The sequence below is a fragment of the Amphibalanus amphitrite genome, unplaced genomic scaffold (genome assembly GCF_019059575.1).
Source record: "Amphibalanus amphitrite isolate SeventyFive unplaced genomic scaffold, NRLGWU_Aamphi_draft 000367F_arrow, whole genome shotgun sequence".
Lineage (NCBI taxonomy): Eukaryota > Metazoa > Arthropoda > Thecostraca > Balanomorpha > Balanidae > Amphibalanus > Amphibalanus amphitrite.
Window position 1 is genome coordinate 345,198 of NW_024881861.1, and position 26,506 is coordinate 371,703.

The 26,506-nt window shown below is 50.2% G+C and overlaps 2 protein-coding genes across 2 annotated transcripts in view; one reads left to right on the plus strand and one right to left on the minus strand.

Moving 5' to 3' along the window:
- The window catches only part of LOC122389652 (gamma-aminobutyric acid type B receptor subunit 2-like), a 53,191-nt gene extending 38,024 nt beyond the window's left edge, over window positions 1-15,167 (plus strand). Inside the window, exons 15-17 of the mRNA XM_043381866.1 lie at window positions 13,048-13,127; window positions 13,710-13,866; window positions 14,038-15,167. Of these exons, the coding sequence (XP_043237801.1) occupies window positions 13,048-13,127; window positions 13,710-13,866; window positions 14,038-14,532 (732 nt within the window). The 3' untranslated portion in view covers window positions 14,533-15,167. The remainder of the gene's footprint in view (window positions 1-13,047; window positions 13,128-13,709; window positions 13,867-14,037) is intronic.
- A 1,171-nt stretch (window positions 15,168-16,338) lies between these two features.
- Window positions 16,339-26,015, minus strand: LOC122389674 (spondin-1-like). The gene is made up of 14 exons (XM_043381917.1): window positions 25,752-26,015; window positions 22,837-23,086; window positions 22,430-22,613; window positions 22,036-22,242; window positions 21,648-21,771; window positions 21,268-21,398; window positions 20,479-20,692; window positions 20,162-20,301; window positions 19,762-19,907; window positions 19,169-19,286; window positions 18,138-18,339; window positions 17,721-17,882; window positions 17,295-17,458; window positions 16,339-16,954 (listed from the first exon to the last, which is right to left on the minus strand). Exons 1-14 carry the CDS (start codon window positions 25,936-25,938, stop codon window positions 16,871-16,873), a joined length of 2,313 nt encoding a protein of 770 aa, XP_043237852.1. The 5' UTR covers window positions 25,939-26,015; the 3' UTR covers window positions 16,339-16,870.
- Window positions 26,016-26,506: the final 491 nt, after the last annotated feature.

Genomic DNA, 26,506 nt, shown 5'->3' on the forward strand with positions numbered 1-26,506 from the left:
CACGTCGCGGCTCATAGTCACCGAAGCGTCCTCTGTTCCGCTGGTGAGGACCATGCAAAGCCGCCGGCCGCCGGTCAGGGGGCGATTTTTGTACGGCGCCGCGCGATGGTCCGATTAGAACCAGTTTGCCGGCGCGGTGGCGGCGCAGCGGCTATAAGGCGGCTCGTCGCGCGGCCGGCGGCCAGTGTGGTGCGGCGCGACTCGCGCGCTCCGGAGCGGGATGGCGGAGGCGCTGAGCTGCGTGCTGCTGCTGCTGGGGACGGCGGCGCTGGCGGCCGGGCAGCTGTTCGACTGCCGCCGCGACCAGCGACACGTCAAGGAGGGCGACACCATCGTGCGGGACTGCCAGCGGCTCATCTGTGTGCGGGGCGACTTCGAGCCGGATGGCTGCGAGATCAGCAACGCCTGCCGCGGCCGCTGCAGCGCCACCGGCGGCGCCATCGTCTTCAGTCCGCCGTTTCTCGTCAAGCTGCCGGTGAAGCTGCCGCCAAAGGTGCCAACCAAGCCGCCCGGTCCGCTGCCGGGACCGTTGAGCGGGGTGTTCCCCCATCCACCTCCGCTGCCGCCTCGCAGCGATGTGCAACAAGTGCAGCCACCGAAGCAGTTGCAGCCTCTGAAGCCGCTGCGTCCTCTGCAGCCGCTGCAGCACCTGCAGCCGCTGCTGCCGCTGCCGCCGAGGGGCCTTCTGCCGCTGCCTCTGCGGACGCCGGGCTCCTGCTCGGACAATGGCCTGCCGGTGGCGAACGGTCAGGTGCTGGAGGCGCCCGGGTGCCGCCAGCTCTCCTGCCGTGATGGCGTGCTCACCACGCGCTTCTGCGAGGAGGTGCCGCCTGGCTGCACGGTGGCCAAGCGCGACACGGCCAGCGCGTTCCCGGACTGCTGTCCGGTGTGGTCGTGTGTGGGTGCCGGCAGCGGCGGCGCGGCCGGCTCCCTCGGAGTCGGGTTCGTCGGCAGCGGCAGCGGCGGCGCGGCGGCCGTCGCCGCGCGACTGCAGGACGGCTCGTGTGTCCAGGCCGGCGGTCGGACGATGCACAGTGGACAGACCGTGTTCGGTCCCGGCTGCGTCAAATACGTGTGCAGGAAGGGCGTGCTGACCACGCACGGCTGCAGCACGGTGCCCGCTGGCTGCACGCCACTGCCCCCGGCGCTCGGCAAGCCGTTCCCCGCCTGCTGCACGCGCTGGAACTGTATCGGGTAGCCGTGCACCAGCGCGGGCCATGGCGCTGGTCGGGGCGCTGCCGTGTCCTTGGTCAGGGCGACGGACTAGAGCCAAGGAGGAAAAGGGGCAACGGAAGACAGTGGATTGCGGCTGGAAAACTTACCGAAATACTGCGTGCGTTTCGCGGCAGGTTTCGCTTATCGAGCTTGCACCTTCTGCGGCATGGCATCAATGTTACTGTGCTGAGTTACGACATATCGTTTGGCATCCAGTATTTGTCTTGTGATGGATGCATCATGCAAAGTTACGTGTTTTTGTGTGATAGTTGGGCAGGATTGTTCACAGTGGCATTTTTTCAACAGTTGTGTCGGGGGCTCGTCTGTAAACCAGTTCCTGGATCCGTATGCAAGCGGCATTATGGAACTTCATCTTTTACAAATTATAAACAATGCCTTTGGAGTTTTTCATCCTTTGTCTTTTGTATTGCCATTGTCTTTGTCCTATCATTGATTAATTGTTTTGATGTAGGTGATTGTTGCCATTTCTATTTTGTTTTCGTCCATTTTTCCTCTTTAGCAAATGACTTGTCCTAAGCTCACGATGTGGTCATATTTTTATTGAAACCATGCTGGTCTTACAATTCCATAAACTTTTATTCCGGGTTTCTTATTTCAAACGAGCCCCTGGATAAGTGAATAGTGTTTTTTTTTTTGCGTTTTCAATGCGCGACTGAAACGCATACGAAGCGTGAATTGTGAGGTGCTACCACAGTAAGTGGATAGGACGGGCCGTCATCTCATTTGCTCGGGACATTCGAGCCATTTAGAATGGCTTGCATGTTATTCTTGTTTATCGTGTTAGTGCCATCAAGAATGATTTATGCGCAACCAACTGCAGTAAGCAATGGTTTCATCATAGTTTGTGTCTGTCCATATGCATCGAGAGTGACATGGCACTGTTGTCTGTGAAATGTCTGTCCATAAAATAAAGCTTATTTATTTCCTCCCTCAAGTTGCTTTTTTGTGGGCTGCGATTTTTCATCCAGATTGATCCGTTTCTTGATGAGCTTCTTACCAAACGCATTCGAAATGCCAATGTGGATACCATAAACACGAAGAAAATAAAATGACGGATCACTCGCTAGAAAATTAAACAATCAATGCATTTTCTTTCAGGATCTGTCGAAATATTCACTTAGGCCCGTGTCGTGTCGGAGGGGAGGAAAATGTGGTCCTAAAGTTTTTTTTTTTTTATTTATTAACCCGCGCCCCACGGGGGGGGGCTATTCATAGCCCCCCCTCCCATTTTTCTGCAATAACTTCCAAACCGCTTGACGGATCGACGCCAAACTTTCAGTACCTTCGACTGCATCAATTTGACATCTTGTGTCAAAATCTGAACTTCGTAGCTACCATAGGTCGGCCGGAAATGACGTCAGAGTGACGTCATGTTCGTCCGATTTCGACGCAAAACATTGAACCACGGCAATCGCTCCCAAGAGCTCAGTTTTTAAGCTAGATCCAATTTCTTTGTATGAAAGGACTCAGAATTGACCGCGCTATCAACCTGCTATCTCGGATTTTCAAAATTTTGAAAGTTTCGAAAATTGTATATAATAATATTCAAAATTTATATTTTTATATTTTTTTCAAAAAGTTTTTGACTTTTCGAAAAAACCGGAATATATGTGACAGAACGCATGATTATGACTAACTCTAGCAAGTTTTAGCTAAATATCTTCAAAAATGGCCAAGTTATACGCATTATTGCAAAAAAATTCACAATTATTGATTTTTCAAATCAATTTTTCAGTACGTATTTGACATCGTACACCAATATAAATGGCACCATCGTGTTCCTGAGCTCAAACTGCATCCAATAGACACCTTTTTTTGTTGAAAAAGTTTAACTTCAAAATTTGACCTTTTTGACCTGAAAGTGACCTGACCTAAGCTAAATTCGACTCAAAATGACCTCGAATGACACAGACGACATCAAATTCGAAATCTATGGCCTAAATGGACCATAAAACATGTGTCACGTCACCGACGCATAGTATAATATTTTCGTGACCTGTGATGACCTGACCCTTACCTGAAAATCAAAGTACAAGCTTGGTACCCTCAAGGTATCTAGAGCATCTGTTCACGAGTGTGGAAACCAAAAATGAGCCTGATCTGACTTGTAAGACGGCGGCCAGAGCCCAAAATGTAAACAAGCCAAAATGCTAATAATTTTTACTTTGACCTGACCTGTGACGTCATCGGTGACCTCGGGGTTAATGAAATTAGGCTTCGCTCGACAGTTTTTCCGGGGCTATCAGACGCCGTTTGAATTTTGACGATCGGCCCAGTAGTTTCGGAGTTAGGAGGGGGGGGGGGCTATGAATACTGAATAGCCCCCCCCCCCCCAGTAGGGCGTGTTATACACAGACCCCAGTGGGGCGCGGGTTAAATAATTCTTGTTGTAACTAAAAACGACGGCTTAGACGTTAGAGAGAGCGCCGAAACCATAGGCGGCGGAAACCACCGGGGCACCGTGCCCCCCTTTGATTTTGGCATTTTAACATTAGCCCTATGGTCGTTGCATGGAAAGAATGGGACCAAAAGTCGGCAGTGCCCCCCCCCCCCCCTTAATTGAGTGTGTTCCGCCGCTACTGGCCGAAACGCCTCTCCCCTCCTCCGGATGTGCAACAATCAGACCATTTCTCTACTGCTGCGGTCAAACCAACCTGAGTGTAGACGTATGGAGACTTCATATAAAGTGAGGGGTGACCGGGAAACTGCATATGACTTGGGATAGTTGGAAACAGCCTAGTTGAAAGCATCCTTTCTACGACGACAATTTTTTTTTGTGCAGTTGGTGCTCACTCCTACGAGCCTAATGGTGTCATGCCTCGGAATTATCATATGGCCTAAGAGAAGTGGTAGCTCCAAAGCCCCCTTCCTCCCCCAGTTCACACGCCTGCGTCCTGGTTCACATATCCTTCAGAGTCTTTGAAGAGACACTGAGACGAGTTAAATAGAGAATGTTTTAATACCGATGAGCTGTCTGCAAATGATTAATTAAATGCATTTGGTCTCGTTGTCATGGGGCACACACACATACACACACATGACACACACATGAGGGCACGACCTGTGTGGTGATTCATCAGGAAAGTCTGGCATAAAAAGGAAAATATAAGTAGAATAGAATGTGCTTCATGGACGACCCTGAAGGCCGTTTTTTTAATTTACCGTACTCGCAGTAATGGTGATTCTGTGATGTTGTAACACCTTGGTTTCGACATGTTCTTGGCGGGACAGCACCTCCAACTGCGGCATGTTTGTCGGCATCTTCTCGCCAGTTGAGTCGTGTTGAACGACACAACGACGTCAGTTGAAATATGTTCAAGTCGTGTTTGTCAGAATCTTATCATCGTTTCAGTGAGCATAAAGACGCGCTGCATCCGTTTTACTGCGTCATTGCTACTCGGTCGCCCGAGCCTGCCCACTGCCCAGGCCCCTCCCCCCGCATCCGAAGCTCGGGCTCGGCTCGGCTCGGGTTGCCCGCATTGTGTCCGTGCCCGCTCTGCAGCCGCGCTGTTTACGGAGCTTACCGGCTCGGCCACGACCCTGTTTGCCCGCCGGCCGACGCTCAATCGGGCCTAATGGGCCGACAATCGGTCTCGGTTACCGTTCAAACGGTCTGCCGGGGCCGGCGAGAGGAGGACGCGCGCGCGACCGTCGCCTCTGCCGGCTCCGACGGGTCCGGCTAATCGGGCGGGATGACCTGGCTGTGTCACTGCTGGGACGCCACTGGGATATGCTTATTGCCTACTTCTAGGACAGCTTTGTGATGTTGAAAGGACATTGCTGAGATGTTGAAATGCAACTGGGATACTGAAGAAAGTGGAAGTGAAGGCTCAAACTTGGATGTTGGGAAAACTGGCTGGAAACAGTTTTTAACTGCAATGTCTAATAAAGTCATGCTTGCTGCTGCGACACGAGTGGTAAGTCGAACTGTTCAAAATAGATAACGGGGGCGGCTCGAGAAGCCGAGACGAAACCAGCTCAGGTAGACGAGACCAGTGGAGAGTCGGTGCGTGGGCTGACTGCGGAAACATGTCTCAAACGAATGCAAATAACTACTTTGTTGCTGAGAATCCTGATTTGTATTCTGTGTGAGTTCTAGCCGCGGTGGCACTGGACTTAATTTTTTTTTTTTGCAAGCAAGAGCCTTCTCTATAGTACCTAGTGAAGAAAATTTGGTTCTTACCTGTTAATTATTTTCTAGAGAGCCCTGCTTTCAGTGACGTTTAAATGCACTTGTGTTGTGTTTGCTCTCGTTTATTCGATTCTTGTTTAAAAAGCGGAATGCAACATAACGAAATATTAAGCTTTCATGAAGACGACAACTCTTTCCTTCCGTGACAGAAATACCTACGATTTAGTCTTCGAGGGCATAAGAGTGATCGTTTCCAGCGCTTAACAGTAGCCGTTTTCACGACGGCTATCTGGTACACATTTGGTTTACATTCGGTTTAATTTAAGGCGCAGATTTGGTGCAGGTTTGGTCAACTTGGTTTCATTGTGTTCCGTGGTAGTTATCAGCTTGGGTTGTGCAGTGTGCACTGCACTGTTGATTATTTACGCCATGTTTCAAATTTTCAGACATTATTTTCGAAACACTGTAATAATTTAATGATGTGGAGATATTTGTTGTGTAAGATATTTAATGCAAATTTGGTCAAATTTGGTGCATTTATCAAAATATCATCAAGATAAATTTCAACACGAGGTTGCTATCGCCGGTAAATTTAGGTACCCAAGAGAAATCACTGCATTAATGCTTTACACTATGCGAGTTCCAATATCTATCAAAATGTTCAGCAACAAACAATAAGTGCACCAGCCACAAGAGCGTCAGCGTCAGCACCGGCTGGCTGGTGGCGGGACTTGATCTACATTTCTTTTTCCTGGAGGTTTGAATGCCATTTGTCGTGCAGTACAATCAGTGCTTGGACTGAGCTGTAAGTACTATTTCAATGAAGAACGAAGCTTCCTTCCGTCGGCCTGCAGACTTCACAGAGACATCACAGCGCCTTCAGTAGCTCATTCAGGCACCCGATTCTGGTCACGTCGAGCGAGGAAGAGCGTCGCAAACTTTTAGCATAATGACAATTCTGGCGGCATCCCTCCGTTCACTGACGATTCGGTCTCTCCAGAGGAGAAAGTTTTTCACTCACCGCAGATCATCCTCTTCTAGACCCAATCGTTTGACAAATAGCCCGTCTCAACGGAGACCTGGTTGGCTTTGGTGGCGGCATCAAGTACCCTTGTGGAAGCAGAGGAGCCTCTGTGCTAGCTCAATAAGCGCTTATGTGAACGGACCTCCGGCACATCAGACCAAATGAAAATCAAAGGACCTCAGCCAAAGCGATCTGAACGAGAGGATAGAAACGGTAACCATTTCTTTGGTCGCTATTTCCGAAGAAAGAACAACTGAATAAGGAATATGAACGAGCTGAGGCTTCAGTTGTCTTCTGAATGATGGTGAATGCTGATGAAGCTATCCTAACTTAAATGATTTAAATTTTATCGTAATTCCATCGAAATGAGATGGTTGTCCGGCTGCAATAGTTTGGCGATGCGAGAGAAAAGATCAAGCCATTCTAGAGTCTTATTTCAATTGATTATTTTGCCAACGCAAATATCCCTAAAACACGTAAAACTGCCACGAAAACAAAATGAACAAAGACAAGTAGACGACCTTCACGTCGGTTCCAGAACCAGCCTATCTGTATGTAGGTAACATGCACGACCTCAGCTGCAATGTCGCAATTGATCCTTTGTTTATAGCAGCTGACATTCTGATTGTCCCTGTGCAGTGCAGCGTGTCTGGCATTGTCCTACAAGCCGTTATGCACCAATCGATAAGACTGCAGAGTGCAGGTCCGTCGAAGCATCTGTAAAGGTACCCGCTGACCGCATGGACGCATTCTCCCGCAGCGGGACACCGGGGTGAGTCCGCCGGGACGTCCTCTGCTGCGTGACGCCGTCGACAACAATATGATCCGTCAGCAGCATGCGACGATTGTTCGCCAACCGTACCAGCCTCGTGTTTCCTTGCGCCGCGCAACGGTTTTGTCATGACTCCGCCAATGACTGTCGATATTGCGCTGGAAAATTACTGATTTGTGTGACATAGGAACGAAAACTCCCCAGCCCGTCCTTGTATGCATGACAAGCTACCCATCTTCAGAGTTCCAAGTGGATACACTCGTCGTGCAAAATTAGCCAGACCAATCATAAATGGCTAATGCTGAATGGTAAGCCTTTTCTAACTCGTGTGTCTTCACCTTCCTTCAAGGCAGGACAAGGTCGTACGTTTAATTTATGACTCAGCTAGGTACGCCTTGTCAAGGAAATGTACGCGATGTGATTTCCCAATTGTTCGCACATTTGATATTTGGCAGTTGCTATTGAGTCATACCCCAGATATTTCTATTGTGTAAGCGTTACCTATATGAGAGGCTTCTGGAAAAGAGGACCACTCAAAGCGAGCTATTTACGGCTGGTGAACAGGCATGTTGAGAAATAAGTTCACCTCAAAACAGGTAAATATCAATGCCACAGCCCGCAAGTGCAACAACATTCTACCTTCCCCTCCTCGAGCTTTGTTTCTATGCTCTTGTTTGTCGATTCGATTACAATACAAGCCTGATGACTGTTCGACAGCTTGATAAGGTGACGCATTTGTCAAAATCATTATCAACTTGACTAATTCGTCAAATTGATTGCATTTTAGCTGCCTTGCGAAGCTTTCAATTGGCATTGTAAATCCGGTTCCTGTCATGCACCTTACAAAACCGTCAATGGGCGGCCAGCACCAGAGCTGAACTATCAAGTCATGGAGTTTTGCACCTGGTGACGTTGTGTTGCCGGAACCAACGGCGCGTATAGCACGACTGCCCTTGAAAACTCGGCCGAAAGTGGCCTGTGTTCGCGGGCCGTGTCCACCCGGCGCCCTGCCTCGTAGGCAGACAACCGCAGTCTTTGAGTGGCAGGCAGCACGATTCGGACCTACAAGACTGGTAGAGAGGACTTGTACGGATCAGCTCGACCGTTCCGACACAAGCCCGTCGGAAGACAGCGCCTGTATGGACTTCTTGGACGAGCCGGTTTGGTGTGCGGATGAAATGCTAGTGCGTCATTTGCGTTTATCGAAGAAGCTGTGAAAACCAGACTGTTCGCTGGCGATCACCACACCAACCCACCATTACACTCTTGCGCCTTCAGTCATCCGTGACATTCGTTAGCAACCTCGGGAGGCGACAGCCATTCCAGCATCTGTGAGAAGCGGCGTCGACGTCCACCATGAAGCCAGTGCGTCTGTCCGACTCATCCCCGGACCTGAGCTGGATGTCCGGCTCGGACCAGCAGGAGAACTGGCACCAGCAGCGGGTGCGCTGCTGACCCGGCGCGTCAGTGACCTGTCCTCCAGCTGGGGCGGTTCGTCGTCTCGCTCCACCGGCTGCCGGGTGCTGGTGGCCGCTATGACGGCTGTCATCGTCTGCTGTCTGGCCGGCCTGCTGTCCATCGCCCTCAGCCAGGCGGTGTACGCAGTGCGTGCCGCACACGAGCCGCTGCCACCCGAGAAGGGGATGTTGACGGAACTGCGCCCTCAGCAGCACGTGGCTCGTGCACTGAGGTTGGCCAGCCGACAGTCCACGGACCCTGCGCTGGGAGGGCCGCCGCCGATTCTCACTTCATCGCCGGACTCCGCCCCAGCCGGAGAAGGCCGACACTAGAAGCAAGAGCGCCAGGAGCAGCAAGCCAGGCGTCAGGAACAGCACGCACAGCTTCTTGGGAATCAGGCTGATGAGACTCGGCGCCAGGAGGTGGCTTACCAGCATCTTCTGCAACGAGTGCAGACCGATTTGCAAGGGGATAATGGCGGACAGAGGCAGCACGTCTATCAGAAGTTATATGAACTGCTGAGTGACTACCATCAGCCTCCACATGAGCGTAGAAGTCGGATGGGATGGCAGCATGGAGATGAGAAAGGCGGACGATGGCGACGCTCGGCGGCAGATCCGCGACGACGCTCGGACCTGCGTCCCCGCCGCCACCTGGCGCAGATTACGAGTCGAGACTGAGCGACAAAGCCAAGCTTTGTTGTGGACCGAAATCCTACATGTGTAAGTGAAGCTACTCGTGAAACCTTGAAACTGCGATCCCGTGGCGTGGAACATCCTGGTGACATACCGCTGGCAGGAGAAGTTAAAAGAGTTGCACTGGCTATGGCAGCAGCATGTGGGGACATCAGCTTTGTGGCAGTTTAGAGTAATTGCAAACTGCAGTTCAGCACATAAGTACAGAACTCATATCAGCACTGAGCTAAGTAAGTGCGTCGTGCTGGATAGTCCTGGACAGTGGACACTGGACACTGGACAGGCCATTGTAGGCACTACCCAATGGTTGGTAGTGGCTCGATCAGTTCGAAAGAGTGTCAGGTCACCGACCAAACTCGTTTGGCGTCTGTACTCTGTATGGCGTCAATGTGTTTCGGTACAGAAATGCGACGACGTGGCGATGTTTTCTTTAGCTTGGCTGTGAGCCACGGTGCAGTATCTGAGAATTTTGGAGCCTTTCAGGGGCCACAGTGGTTGAAGGACCAAAGCCACAGTTCCATAAAAAAGCTTGGTAATGGAAAGGAATGGTGGCGAAAGTGAAATGAATTAGGACAGCAAATGATGACAGGAGTGGAGTCGCTCGCGCAGTGAACAGCAGTCCTCCATGTGGCGTACCAGATATGTTTCGCGCTGGCCTTATAACCATGTCACCTCCTCCTCCCTACCCCACCTCCTTAGACGCCCTACAATGCTCTTTCAACGGACACCCCTCGGTCTCGGCTCGGATGATCAGATCGACACATCCTTACCACCCCTGTCCGGCATTGTCCTGGCCCACAGCCAAATGCAGATCACCGGCATCTATCACCTCGGAGTGAGTCAGTGCTGGGGGGTCGGTGAGGAGGCGATGGGGGGGGGGGCTGACTGACCAGCGATACCTAGGGGAGAGCGGGGCCAGTTGAAACACGGGGTCAGATGAAACATGGCTTTATTTTCAACAGTATGCAACATATGGCGTTGCCGACACCACTGCGCATCCGCGCTCGACCACTTCCTTTGGTCAACGGCGTTTGGGCGGCAAACGGACGGTAATTTTGATTTGACACTTGTTTTTGTGTTTTTGAGGGGCGTTTGGGAGAAATCGTTCTTATGAATATTTTGTGATATCTCATATACCTTTGTTTGCTGAAAGAAGAACTCCTGGCTCCGGAATAACACCTTATTTGGCCCTTCATTCAGCATGATGCCGTCCCTCCAGCTCGTTTGACATGTGCTTTACGGCGCGTGCGAGATGGCGGGAGCGGATGGGGTCAATTGAAACGCTTCTCTGAGGGTCAGTTGAAACAGGGCCACAGGCCGTTTCAATGGACCCCGGTGACCTTTGCAATGGTTTTTGTTCAGGGGCTGTAAACATTAAAGGAAATAGTCTTCCTTTGAAATGAGCTTTTAAACCGAACTAGTACTTTAATAGAGCTCAATTTTTGACCCCTTTTTCTCCAGCCTTTTGCTTGAAAGCACACTATAGCCTGAGATATTTCTCATTTTCCTCATCCGCCCATTTTACCATAGTCTATGTACTTTATGTCACCTATTATGAGGAACTTATCACTTTTAGCTTTCCAACGACCTATTGAATGTAGCATTTGGAAAAGTAAACCGGACAAAATATCTCCTTAAGAAAGTGGCCTTAAAGAGGAAAACATCCCATTGTTAAGGATAGGTGCAATTGACCCCATGGGCTGGTTCTATTGACCCTCGCATCGGGGTCATTTGAAACGGGCGTAGAGCTGTTTTATAAGCATGCGTTTGGCAGCAAAATATGTCTGAAACATAATTTTACATATCTTAAAATAAAGCCAAAAGAGTATATTTTTTCATGGCATTGTGCATTTTTCGATATGATTACTAGATCTCGCTGTGCATGTCAATATATAAAAAGTGGTTCAACTGGCCCCGCTCTCCCCTACATACAGTGATTCAGCCGTGTGTTTTCACTGCCGTCTGCGCAACTTTGGTTTGAGCTGTGATTTTTAATACAGATATTGCTTTCTTTCTGGTCGAGAGCATGCTTCACAAAGCTTAATATCATTTTGATGAAATGGAAGGCTGTCAGTTAGTGATTGTCAGTTACCCCGGGCAGCTTCTTTCTCTTCAGTCTTTGCCCGGCTAACTGCGACCTTTTTTCAACCTTTATCTCTGCCAAAGAACAGCACTGGGAAGGCTAAAGTAAAATTACTGTCAACAACTGTTCCAGGTTACGAAAGACATGAATAACCCGTGTCCAAACGACCTTCGTGCAGAGCTCTGTCACCATTAGAAGGCGGGCAAATGGAGGGTGCGATGACATATCTCCTCTGTCGCTGCCGAGACGATCTCCTATCCCACCGCTGTCCCAGCGACGCGAACCGAACGGACATCGTATTCACGCAGTCTGATTTAGACGAGGCAGCTGTTGCGATGATCGACGGGGTAGAAGTGATGAAGTTTTGTGTTATGTTTATAATTTGTTTGGAAAATGCAAACTTTATTCATATGATATTCTAGACACGGTATCACCGACAGAATTAAGAAGATAACATGAAGTTCAGGTTTAGAATGTTTGCGGTGTCGGCTTGTCCTTTTTCTTGCAAGAACCGTTACATTTGTGAGGTATCGTTTCTGCTCATCTCACTTGTAAGCCACAGGATAATCCCAGTTATTTACACCTCTGTGCTCTTATTTATGAACTTGGTCCCACGCGCCCTAAGCAGCTGAAATATTTCGGGTTTTCTCAGACTCTCGGAGTCCACCTGACCACAGACTCCAGGTGCTCGGTTTATTTGGGGAATCTGCTGTTGTGTCGGCTAAGCCTCCTGTGTTCCGGTTGGTGACATGGGTTTTGGGCTTCCCGGTCGCAGTCGCGCCGTTAGATGCAAGCTCAGTCTCCGAGTGATCAATGAGCATTGTTTGCAAGTGCTCTGTTTTCAGGCCCACTTTGCATTTGTGAGTCAACCGGCCATCAACTTATCCATATTATGAGTATTATCGAACGGTATTTCAAGTAAAAGTGAAAAACAATTTCAACTTCTTATTACTAAGGAACGTGTCTAGTTTTATCACCTGCTGCCACGACTGCTGAATGCTGATCTGCTCCTATCTAATTCGCTTATTCGCACCTTCTCGTGGCCCGCAGAGCCACCTCCTCCCCTGCTATATGAGAGACACTCGGCCGGCAGTCGGCGGCCGGACGTGGGTAACTGCATCGGCCACGGGCTGACGGTCAGGGCCGTCTTCATTACCGTGATCCGATGGAAATCAGCGTCTGATCTGTGACCGGCTCATCGCTGCGCCGCATCAATGACGGCGGCATTTTTTGCGCCGCCCAGATTGCTGATTTATAAGTAGCTGAACAAATCCGATATTCATAATGGTATTTCGGTAAGAGGTGTGATATAGTACGCCGCCCGTTATCAGCCCGTCTCCGCTTAATGTCGAGAAGATTGACCGTGACAGCGGCTAAACGCCTTAGCTCGGGTCTCGCTGTGTTAGACCCGGCAGAGTGGTTCCGTGAAACTCGTGCGTGAATTCAAACCCGCTGAAGGTCACCGCATTAGCCAAGACAAATTCTGGGAAGTCACACCTAGTTTTTACTTCACTGAGATCGCAAACACTTTAGTGTTGTCGCTTTTGTTGTTGGAAGTGTAAACTGTTGGGCTTATACATATTTGACTATTTGACGTCTCTACAAATAGCTATGATTTGGCAACGCTGTGCTGTTTTATTCCGGCAGATTCACTCCATCGTATATCACTCGGACCAGGATCCGGTCACCGGCAGCATGGGACTCAAACTGGAGAGCAATACTCGCAGGTAAATGCCAAGCCCATACTGGGTCTTGATATCGTTACTCCTCATTCAAACGCTCGTAAATATCTTCTTTACCTATTTACCTTCGTAAATATCTTCTTTAATGTGTCTGTCTGTGTGTCTGTCTGTGGTCGAGGTCAATCACATTCTATTCAAATTTGAATGTGATAAATCACACTCAAATTTGAATTTTGAATGTGATTTGACAAAGATCCGTGATCGAAAATTTATCATTTCTGTATTTGACTTTTTGTAAAAATATATCCTGTCATACAATTTCAAGGAGAGGTCATTCAAGAAGTATTTTAAAGTACAAATGCTCCTTGTTCAAGCACTAAGAAAAGCTCGTAAATATCAGTCAAATATCGCCATCAAGTTGACAATTTTCTCGGCTGAATGTTAACTTTGAAACGTGACAAGCCGGCCAAACTAGCGCTGCAGACACGACCTGCAGACTCTATCCTGCTCTCTTCTTCCCCAATCCCTCCGTCGTTTCCTCCTTATCTCGGACCTCCCATGTTCTTCTGAGCCCTCTCTGTGATCCGTTTAACGCTCTTCCTGTGTCCTGTTCTTCCTGTGTGGCAGACTCCTGGTGGATGACCGCAAGGAGGTCTACTACCGCGCCGAGGTGCAGAACCGCTGCTACCGACGTGAGGTCATCCAACTGGAGAGAGAGGTTACTGCACTGGAGCGAGAGCTGAGCGCGGCGTTCGGGTCACCGGACAGCTCCCGGTCATCGCAGGTCAGTCGAGGTCAGGGGTTCTTATAGGTTTGTATTATTCAACGGGAAGGTACCTGCATGACAATCCATAGAGTAACCCTTGAAAAGCAGGGGCTGTCGTCCGTATTGTGCATGTAGCTAACTAGCCCTGCGCAGTGTTTCAGCTGTCTTTCCCGCCTCTACCTGTTCCAGAGCTCGTTGTCCGGGGAGTACCCGGCTCACCCGCCCTGCCCAGCCGCGCCGGAGCCGGCGGACCGGGAGGACGTGCTCCTCCTGCTGCAGTTTCTGCCGCCGGGTCCGGCGCTGCTGGCTCCTCCAGCCAGCCGGTCTCTGTGCGCCTCCCTTCCCTCACTGCACCTCCCTGACGGCGGACCGGGCCTGTGTCGGCGCCTACCGCCCGCCGGTAGTTCCACCGAGCTCTGGCGACCCTCCCGGACCGCCGGCCGCCGTAAGGACCGACTGGTAGTGCCCACCTACCGAGTCAGCGATTTGAGCGTCATCTCACCGAGCGCGAGCCTGCCGCCGCCGAGACCCGACTCCCGGGAGCGGCACTGCGCCGTCCAGGAGGGGGTTCGAACCCTGGAGAGCACCCTGGAGAGTCTCAGTGACCGGTTTCCCGTCACCTACCGGATACAGATCCGGCCGAAACCGGCACCGACCTGCGCCGCCGCCAACGGCCGCCTGTAGCGCCGTCTGCTGGCCGTGGCGGGAGGGGGCTGGTGGGGGTGGACGGCGGCAGAGCTAGGTGGCGCTGAGGACGTCTTCAAGTCGCTTTTGACTGCTGTTCTGCAGCCGCGATCATTGGCCAGGGAGCATCGACTGTGACTTCTGAACTGTTTGTCGCGCAGGTTACACCACTGTGCCGACTGGCTAGTGCTGGGCCGGCATCAATTCCCAGGGATTATCGAGGTTAACCAATCAGCTAACCTGTTAGAATTCCTTGCATTGACAACATCCATGTTACCGGCAGGTAACAAACAAATTCATCAAGTGATAATTACTGATGCGTTCGACCGATACACACTTGTTTTACCCAATGAGAAGGCTGATTGCATATTCTCAGGCATATCCTAGCTTCTATCCCGATACAGAGCTGTTCATGAAGCTTCAATTCCATTTGTAACCTTTTTAACCAGCATCTTTTATTTGAAAACATCCCTCAGGAAAAATGTGGTCACAACGTGCCGCACCGAAATAAGTCAGGGAAATGACTAATGTGACACCGTTCCATGCTTCTATCCTCAAGATGCAGAAATCCTTCTCCCCCACGCCGCAACCCCCCTCCGGGCTGGACAGGTGACTTTATCTCATGCGGGCTGCTACCTTGGAGCGGCGCCGCTGCTCCCGAGGGAGCGCACCCCGTAGCCGGGTGCAGTGAGTGCCTTGGGGCTGGGTGGCCTGTCCTCTGGACGGGCTCAGCCCCGGCGACTCACTAGGGTGCCTGCCCAGACCAATGTCTCCCCCTATATCCTATCATCCTCCCGGCTCTGAAATGGTCTTACTGGACCGAAAGGGCCTAACCCAACAAAACAAACAAAAACAAGACTAATGTGAAAATGCGTGTTCGATGTTGGCCTCTCAGCGTTTCTAGTCAAAAGTTTTTATGTTATCGTGTATTTGCTTTGCATTCTCCAAACTACAGCCCCCTGAAACTTTACCATTTGTGAGACATGGCTGGAAAAGAACAATCAACTTTTTCTTGGTAGCCACTTGCCAGCGTGAGAAATCTGTTTTGTGTTTTATCAAGCTTCTCATCTACCTGTGGATACACGAATTTGTTTGCACTTGATTAATAGCATTACGTGATATATGTTGTTTTTATTGTCGTTGTTTGACCATGTCAATATGTTCGCGTGTGTAATTCTACCTAACATCACTCACTATCATTGTTCGGAAGCAATAGATGTCCCAAAGTACAAAAGATGAAGTGGATGTCTGTCCTGTCGCTACTTTGATAGATTGTTTATTCAACTGACGTACCAATCTTTGTCAATAATTGGATCAATACCTAATACTGCTATGATATTGAATGTTCGTGTGTAGCGCTGACATGTCAGGGTAACTTGAACCCAACACCGCAACTCACGATTGAGGAAGTGGGATGTGTTTGGCATTTGGGAGCAATGCATTCAGTGTGAAATATGTAGAGCAGACATTGGCACATTTGAATGTAAAATACATATCGACCAGTGGGCAGAATATTTACTTACATACACTTCTGACCTTCTGGAGCGCGATATTGTTCTCAAGACGCTTGTACTCGTATCCTGGTGTGTGCCTGTAAAATGACCTGCCCTTTATGAATCCGTTTGTTCTTACATAGCAGACTGTTTTAGAGACGGCTTGCATTCTTTGCGCACCTGAACAGCTCTGTCTCACGATTATAGTACAACCGTGTTGATAGCACAGCCTGCATTACGGTCAGCTGCATCATTAGGTCTGTTTTATCAGGTTTGCAGAATATCGTTTATTGGCAGATCCAAGACACGTCGCTGGATTATTGGCGGTTTTATATTGGCAACGATTAACTTCTCTGGCAGCAGCATTTGTATTGGGGCGATGGCGTGCGCTTTATTAAATGCCAAAGTAATAGCTTGCATTAAGTCACGCAGTAAACCACCTCTCCGTACATAAAAACAAAATAAAACATGCGGTTAATGTTGCGTCTTGCGTCGTATTACCATAAACCGTAGTCTATATTGTTTTCGACGGATCGTCACTACTCTAGAGCTTGCAAGCTTGCAGCTGTTGCCATCTTGGTATATGAATATGACGTAGGTATAATTAAATGCAACATTGCAATGAATTACATATACACCCAACTAGCAAGACCCGAAGTATGAAAAAGATCGCCTATCACGCGCGCGACTTGCGCTTGGTCATGTTTCTCAATCATCCTCGTTCTTCACAGTTTGCCGTCTCAGTCGCCTGTTTACTGGGCGCGCACGGACGAATGTGCTGGTATGTCGGAGCTGAGCTCTCGCAGTCACGTTCTGACTCCACAGCGCTGTTTGTCGGGGCGGTTTTAGATACAGGGTGGCAGGCTACGACAGCGTCGATAGCGCTCCATGCGACGGGGACACCGACGGCCCCCGTTCCTCGGGTGGACCTGACAACATCGGGTAACAGAAAATACGGTCAATGGGGAAAATGAGACATGAGTTATTCCAGATAGGGCTGAAAGATATTGACTAGACAAGTTAAATCAGTCACAGGACGCATGGGACCTTCGAGAAAACACCAGTGTGTCAAAGGCGCTGAACAGTGTACACGGTTGCTGGAACATTCACCTTCTCAGAACAATTTCAAGCCATTTAGTTGCAAAGCTTTCAGGATTGATATATAAACCACGCATTCTAATCAAATGTGTTATTTAACCTTCACAAGCAACAACCCCTTCTCCTTCTCCCTCTCGTTTTCCTCTCTCCCTCTCCCCACTCAGTACCCACCTTGATGCGTCTGACGCGCCGCTGTCGGCCGGAGCCACGGCGGCCACAGGTGCGGTCACAGGGCTCCCAGGGCAGCCACGGGGTGACCATGCAGTCCACAGGCTCGGGGGCAGTCGACACCAGGTTATGGGCGGCAGGGGAGCCGCCGCCGCCGCCAGCCACCACTGTGGGGAGGGACAGAGGTGCAGTGTGTCAACGAGTTGGGACACTGGGTAGATGGCATCCGTACGATCTGTGATAAAGTGCCTCAGCCTGCGATAAAAGCCAACACAATACAGCAGAAGCAATATGGACGTTAGTGGAAAGTCACAACCAGGCTAGGCTGTTTTCGAGCTAAAGATCTGTCAAGCTGTTTTATAATATTTCATGGGATTAGCTGTAACTGCTGTGACAATTCGGCATAGTTCTGACCTGACCTGGACCCACCTGAGCAGGATGTCTGGCAGTCCTCAAACGTCTCGAAGTTGTTCTGGTTTCCTCGACAGCCTCCGTAGACAAACCTAACGCACATGCCCTTCATCGGCTCGAAGTACCAGCGCTCGAAGTTGCCGCGACAAGGTCCCATCTCTCTTGGCAGCATACACACACCTGGAACATATAGTGGTGCTCAGAATGAGCGATAACGTTTTAACTGAGTGACGTAATTTATCAAAATGTAACGAGTAAGACACCCAAATGTGACGAGTAAGTCATCGAAATTTCACCCATGAATAAAAATAAACGAGAAACAACGGTCAATCCGTATCTCAGAAACAGTGCACTACAATCGAATAGATTGATAGGTATCTGTGAGATAAACACGTTCTGATTTTTTATTCGGCCATGTGGCAGGTGCTGTCTCACGTTTAGCCTCCATCATATCCAGGGTGCAGCTCGTCCTGGCCGCCTCGCAGGGGCCCTTGTCCATCAGCCGCACGTGCTGACACTGGGCCTGCTCGCGCTCCGGGAGCAGCAGCAGCCGGGCCCGAACCCGCTGTCCGCTGCCGCAGGTTACTGAACATGGTGACCAGAAACTCCAATCGGTCACAGGGCAGGCGCTGTCCACCTGTGGTAGGAGATACACAACAGTGAAATACAGCGACTAGAAGCTCGAGTTGGTCACAGGGCAGGCGCTGTCCACCTGTGGTAGAAGATACACAACAGTGAAATGCAGCCACCAGAAGCTCGAGTTGGTAACGGAACAGGCGCTATCCACCCGGGATAGAAGGCATACAACAGTGAAATATGACGAGCAACAGCTCAAGTCGGGTGAGTGAATACTGGAAAGGTATACTGACCACCTTTAGCAAAAGAACTCTATCAAATTTCAGACACTACCTAGTCTTGGTGATAGGCTTCGTTTACGCTCCGAGGTGTCCTGCGGTACAGCCTACCTCTGCGATAGATGCTGCGCCGCACAACACAAACGATGCAAACGTAAGCAGGCAGGCACAAACTATGCACTGAAGTGAAGCTACTGCACTTGGATAATTAGATATGCTATTGACCGTAAAACCATAACTAGTTATTTGGGAAAGCAAACACAATAAACCAAAGAGAAAGGCTACCTGATACTGTTATGTAGTGTTTATGACAGCCCTCGCCTACGCTCCGCCATTCATGTGCTTTGCGGTACAGCCTACCTACTGTTTGGGATGCTGCACCGCATAGCACAAACGCTGCGAGCTACATATGCAAGCACATACTGCATAGAAAAGGCGACAACGTGCAGCCTTGAAGCCGGCACGCTATCCTTATTGAAAAGGCATGATAATGATTAAAAATTGGTCGCTTATTATCGCCGTTTTTTGGCTTTGATGAAACACGTATCCCAGCTATGTCGGTCCAGTCTGCACCACGCACGATGTATGACAACAATCACAAAAAATGCCTACCTCCTCCTCTTCGGTCTCCGGACACTCGGCCTGCACCGCCATACACTTCTCCTTCTCTTCTGTGTCGTGGAAGCACTTCTTCCTGCCCATACGGTCCAGGTAGTTCCGTCTCCGCATCCTGTAGCAAGCATTTCAATAAAAACGCAATTTTCAATGGGCGTAATTTTCATTGTAAGCGCAAGGGCTGTAACAGACTCTTTCCGCAGTCAGACATTGCATGCGAAAGTCTAAAACCCTGCTCGCATCAATCGCATGCGGGAGGGGCGTACGATTGATGCGAACGTGATTTAATGGCTTTGAATAGACTCTCGCATGCGATTTCCTGACTGCGGAAAGAGTCTGTTTCAGCCATTACTGACCATAATTCATGAACGCAAGCTATCCTTCCTGAAGTTAGCCAGTGAAGAGATGCTGCTACTGACCACAACGACTGAACACCGACTTGAAGCCCTTACTGCAGTCTGCAGGTGACCGAGCACTCAGCACTGTCCCAAAGTCTGTGTTTGTGCTGACTAGTGAACATTTATCTGATTTCGAAGGTGGTCTAACAACTGATCGCAAGCCCTGGCCGCATGGCTGACCTAAACACTGACCTGAAGCCCTGGCCGCAGGTGACCGAGCACGGCGACCAGGCGCTCCACGAGCTCATGGCGCACAGGCCGCTCAGCTCCCCGAGTCCAGAGTGGTCTGACACGGGCCGTGGCCGGCCGTCACACGTCAGCGGGGCGTCACACAGCACCTGTCGTGACGGGAGGGGCGTCACATGGCACTGGAGCGTCACAAAGCACCTGCCAAGACGAGATGAACGTAGAGCGGGATTATGGCACAACACCTGTAGTGAAGCAAATGTCGTGCTACACTACCTTACACTGCACAGTAATTGTTAGAAACGCCAAGGCTTAGGAACTCTGGCGTTGTCACCTCATTTACTTGTTTGTCAAAGTGCTTGAGCTGTTTACACCTTCCCAAAGCTGTCGAAAGAAGTAAGCTTACCTTTTCGACAAGCTGCTGCTTGCAGTTCATCATCTGCGCCTTTGCGGGCAGCTTGTACTCCCTGGTTCGCATGCTCAGTCCCTCTCCGCACGTGACTGAGCACTCGGACCAGTCGCTCCACGGAGTTACCATACACTCGGCTGGGAAAGAGTGAGACATGCAGTAAATAAAAACTCGGACCAGTCCTTCCGTGAAGTAGCCATACACTCCTGTGTGAAAGAGAGGTATGCGCACATTGACTTACACTCATGCCTGCCCGCCTTAAAATTCACTGTGAGTCTGGGAACGGAGGTAAAAAGAACCAGGAACTTTCTTACGTCGGTCATCGCGAGGCAGATCGTCTGCTGCCGATGTATGCCGTCCCACGTCCGGCTGATGGTCGCAGCTGCGGGGGATGACCCGGGTCCGGGTCAGGGTGATGCGCGCCACGGGTGCCGCCGGCGCGCCAAAGAAGGGCGCGCGCGGGTCGGCAGGCCACTCAGCGGTGATGGCGCGAACCGGCTGCCGCTCAGCCTCAGGAGCGTTCGGAGACTGCCAACGGAGACAGGAGGTTCGTGTCAGATGGAATTGGGTAGAGTGTGGTTGGTGGAAACTATGGGGAGCAACGTACTGCGCGGTAGAGAGGAACGTAATAGTTGTGGGCAACACAGAAGAGTCCGTAAATGTTATGCTATGACAAAGAAGTTCATGAGCTGAGGTCTGGACTAGAGTTGCAAAGTTTTCCCAATGGGCTGCTACCGGCACCGCCCCGCCCCACAAAAATTTTCTGGGATACCGGCATGCTACCACGCCCCAAGCAAAAAAAAAAAAAAAAACGCCAAATTACCGGCATACCGGTAATTTTGCGGTAATTTTAATACGGCATATGGAACTTCTACCACAAAATGTATTTTGCAGTGGCTAAGATTGCTGTTATTACAATTCAATAGCCTCTTAGTGTCCAAAGTTTGAATCATATGCTGATCATTTTTTGTGTGCAAAATCAAAAATACCGGCATGCTACCGGCAAGACATGCCAGATACCACGAAAAAACCTGCGGTAGTGAAAAATTACCGGCATGCCGGTAGTGCGGTAGGGAAATTTTGCAACTCTAGTCTGGACAAACCTCGTAGCTGATGCCGCTGTCGGTTCCGGCGTCATACAGTCCGAGGTCGATGACCTTCTCCTCCATCCAGGAGCAGTTCTTGAGGCAGAGATTCAGACCCGACACACCCAGAATCCAGTCCGGGGACGGCCCTGCACAGAGAGGTGAAAAAATTATGAAACTTTACCCAGGCCATAGTCCGGGGACGGCCATGCACAGAGAGGCGAAAAGATGTGAAACTTTACCCAGGCGATCCTTGGCAAAAGGCGAAAACACCAACCACCACAATTTGCATCTGCTTCGAAACAGTGCACGCACAAAGCATGTTCTTACTCAGATGTCATCAGTTTCGAGCCACCTGACTTGTAAGATTTGTGCATTCGTTAGACCAAAGCATTTACCTAGCATGGTGACTGCAGAAAAGTGATGACGCTTCTTGTCCACCTTGAAGTCAACAGCGGTAGTGCCCTGGACGTTCGGATGCCACAGACCCTTGGCTCGAGTCAGGGTCCGCAACGCTCGCCCCTGTGGCAAGACATTTGCTGTAGTCTGCGTGCTTCACAAGGAATGGAATGGAGAGGGAGACGTTCTGGGCGGCAAACCGTCGTTTGTCCGTTCGTCCATTTGTCCGTTCATTTTCGTTTTACTGTTCACTCATTCACTTATTCACTCGTATACGTTCGCTCGCTCATCCATGCATTTATTTATTTATTCGTCGGCAAATCAGCTCAGAACTTGTTCCGACCATTAACCTACCCACCCACGGTTCCTGCGGCACCTTCAGCTCACCTTGACCTTCATCTCCTGTTCGAGTTTCCTGGTGTAGCCGTACTCCGCCACCTGTTTGAGCCCGTCCGAGGCCGGCTCCCCCTCCTGCCACATGCTGACATCCGGCACGTGGCTCGCCACCAGAACGTCGCTGAAGTGAGTTAGCCACTCGTTGCGCGGAAAGTCCTTCGGGTGGGACTCGCGCGACCACAGGCCGTCGAAGCGAAGCTGAAAAAGAAAAAGACGCGTCAGTCAATTTTGTCGTCGATGCATAACTTTCGTGGAAACATGAAAGGAATGTTCATGAAGGGCTCACTTCTTTCAGCGTAAAAAGGGACCACTAGTCCTTGATTTGAAAGTCACAGTTCCTAAGTCTCCAGATAAGTGTTGAGAAGCCTTCATGTTATTCTCTTACCTCGTATTTGGCCTCGTCACAGGCGCAGCAGGTGCCTTCGGCTTGTTGTTGCTGCTGCTGGTGGCTCTGTTCCTGTTGCTGGTGCTGCCGCGGCGGTCGGTGACTGGAGCCCTCCTCGCACAGCTCTTTGGTCAGTCCCTCGTCATCCATGTACCACACGTAGCGGGAGCGGACCACGACGGCCCTGCAATGGGAGCACAGTTCAGTCACATACAAGGGTTCTGGGAAGGCAGATGCTGGTCTGATCTACGGCAAACGATGGATGAGGCTCAGAAACATTACTATGTAGAAACTATTAACTTTTTAAGAACAGTGGAATAAAGCTACAACTGCATTTTCTTCGAACCAAGAAACCTACTTCACGACACCGAGGCCCATGCCTTGGTATGCCTGTGCCGTTTGCTTACTTGAAGGTGACGCAGCCAGCACCGGCCCGCGGTGCCATCCAGAGCACCTCGGCCTCGGTCTTGGGAACGGTGGACGTCTGGGTGACCATGTTGGGACAGTTGGGGTCGAACTTGGCCAGCCCGAAGCCGAACACCTGGAAAGAGCCGGCGTCCCTCACCGAGGAGCCGCCTGTTCGCGAGTTCTCCGCCACCAGACTGAAGGCGGTGAACTTCTCCGCGAGGTACTGCGTCCTCCAGCCCATCAGCTTCACTGCCGGCGTCATCAGCGGACTGGTCAGACAGTCATCAACTTCACTGCAAACATGGCTAAGAATTTGTCAGATCATCGGTGCAGCTTTACCTTCAACATTATCAGTAGGTACCATTTCAAATGACTCATTGCCGGCATTTCCAGCGCCTACACTAAAACAACTGCTATCTTTAATTAACCCGCGACCGCCTGGGGGGGGGGGTCGGATCCGACCCCCCCCCCCGTTTTTCTTGAATAACTCATGAACCACTTTCGCTATCTACTTGAAACTTGGCATACCTTCTCCCCCATCAATTTGACGTCTCCTGTGCATAAGAAAAAAAATCCAATTTTTTTTTAAGATATATCGATTTTAGTGATGTAACTACATGGTGTTTTTAGTCAAAAAGTGGTAAATGTTTAAAAAATCGCCAAAAATCAGGGTTTAAAGCAAATTGCGAATTAAGGACATGAAAAGACGCAGCTTAACGAGTTCTTTAAAATGGCTATCTCGGATTTTCCATAAAATGCGTTATTTACCCCTAAAAATTAAAAAAAACTACATTTTTTGGAAAACAGCTAATAAAATCCAAAATTTTGGGAATTTCCAAAAAAAAAAACGGAATATATGATGTAGAGCTCTATTAGAACATTATATGCCCCAAATTTCAACTTTCTATCTTGATTTTTGACCCCCAAATTGTAAAAAATAGCTCCAACATGCATAGGGCATGGTGACGTCATAAGCATTTTCGTGAATTAGAGGCACTTCTGAACATCGCATGTGAAAACAAATGGCACCACTAGATTCCTGGGACAAAGGTCGTCTTGAAAAGTGTATTTTTATGTCAAAAATAAAAAGTTGAAAAATTGACTTTTTTTCTTAGCCCTCCTTTAGTTATGTAGGGTATAAACGATTTTGTATGCTTTCAATGCACACTTATCACCAGCACAGTGATTTGGGGTCACATATAACCATTACCATCGGATTCGGCGTGAAAAAATAAGCCATAAAACATGTGTCGCACGCCCATGTAGCAGAAATTGAAAACCGTGACCTTTCGTGACCTGACCTGACCTTGACCCGTACTTATTATGACCCCTATACGCACATGGTACCTTCACTAGGCCTTTGAGGTCATTTTTGGTGAGTTTCGAGCAGCTGCTATCGATTCCGCTGTCCGTAAGCCTAATCATGCAAAACCCCTGAATTTGACCTTTGACCTGACCTTGACCCGAAAGTTGACCTCAATCTTAAAATCTTAAGAGTGCTTTGGGAAGGTCTCGTAGAGACCTTTCGAACGCCGCCTCGCGGGGCTCGATACGACCATTGGTTCTCGAGATAACAGGGGGGGTCGGATCCGACCCCCCCCCCCAGGCTGTCGTGGGTACGGAAATAGCCCAGGCGGTGCCGGGTTAAGTCATTATCAGGGACCTCGAAAGAAAGAAAACTGAAACGATTGGAACACTGGCAGAGAGAGTGAGACATCCTCGTGACCATCCAGAGTGGCCAAGTGAGACATCATCAGCATCAAACCAATTACTGGCTATCTAGCCATCAGCGTGTTTTTCATCGACCGACTGTGACACCATGTCACAGATATAAACACCAATCGGAATTGCAAGAGTAAATATTGCAATATTTTACTAGACGAAGTAGGTATAGCCCTTCATGCCGGATGACACACTTCAGGCATCCATATAGATTAGGATAGTAATGGCCTAAACGTAGCATTGGGTTACTGGGTCAGCTGCAGCGGATGCTGACAGTTGTCACAGTCGTACGCTGCAGGGATGACCTGCTTAAATTTGAGGTTGTCAGCCAGTGCTAAACCAAACTATTGAATCAGCTACTCGTTTGAGGTTGCGATAATTTCACTGGAATGGTTTCATTTACGTAAGATCTCTCTCCTTGCAATCGCTTCTTTTCTGACCTATCCTTTGAATTTGCTGACCTGTATAATTTTATGAGCATGGTGCTCACCCAGTGACATCCTAGGGTCCCTACGCTTGAGTGACCCCCCACGTCCTCCCAGCATCAACAAGGAAATATTTTGAGCCATACGAGACTAAACAGAATTCCAGGATCTACGTGATGCAAACAATACAGAAATGGCTCCACTGAGCTTGCACAACTCCCCTGAACAAACAAAGTTTACTCATGCTATTCGACGATATACCAACCATCGTTACCAAAATCGGTCATTCTACAGTCATTGGAGGCTCACTATCTCTGTACTCCGGTGAGTAAGTATCCAAAACGCCCAATAATCCTAGACTCACACAGGTCCTATCATAAATGTCTCGGAACCCATCACTCATTCGACACCCATTTAGTCACTGAACAGTCGAAACGCCCAACTCCAAGACATTCGACATCCTCCAGGCTCTGGGCACTCATTGTTCTCCAGCATTCTAGGCGCTCGCCTGTTCCATGGCACTCGCCAGTCCCAGACACTCAGCCTCTGATGCCCAGCAGTCTCTTAACCCGCGCACCGACGGGGGGGGCGGTTGACCGCCCCTCCCCAAATTCGCAAATTGCCAAAAACCGCGGCGTGTAGCGCCGCGAAATTTGGCATGACTTCTTCCTCATGAATATTACACATGGTGTTCAAGTTTGAACCTCCTACCTTTCAAGGTCAGGTCACCAGGTCACTTCGAATGACCACGTTCTGGCGGTACTCACCAGTGTAGATTGTTCCCGGTGTGTACGTGTCGACCCCGCCGCTGAACTTAATCCGGAAGCCGCCCCCGCCGGCCGTTTTAGCCGTGTTCCGGTCGGGGGGCTCTCGGTTACAGCGCTGCGCCGCTGCCGGCGCTGACACCAGCACCAGGACCAACACCAGCACCACGGAGACGCCGGATGGTGCCATGGTGTGGCAGACCGACACAGAGGACAGTCGACACGGGAAGGGCGACACAGAGCACTGGCGGCCAGCACCAGTCGCAGACGGGCCGCAGACGACAGTTGGCCCCTGATAATCCAAACAAGCCTCCAGCCGCGCCGCGCCGCGGCCACCGCTGCAAACAAACCGGGGCGACAGCCTGCACCCAGCGGCCCCGGAACAGTCGCAGGGCAGGGCGGCCGCAGCATAGCAGCGGCACAGCCGAAGAACAGTCCCAGCACAGCCGTAGAGCACACTCAGTACAGTCATATCACTGAGCACAACCGCAAAGCAGCCACAGTCCCGCAGCACAGCCAAAACACATCTACAGCACAGCACAATCACAGCACATCAGCAGCACGGCCGTAGTACAGCTGCATGACAGCCATGGCACAGTCACAGCACAGCTGCAGCAGTTGCAGCACAGTCACAGCACAGTCTGAGTTGGCTTTCAGCAGGCACATCTCACTCAAGGCATGTACGTACACAACACACTGACAGTCCCCCAGCTCACCAGCACACCTAATTATGACCGATGACACACCCATGGCGCACC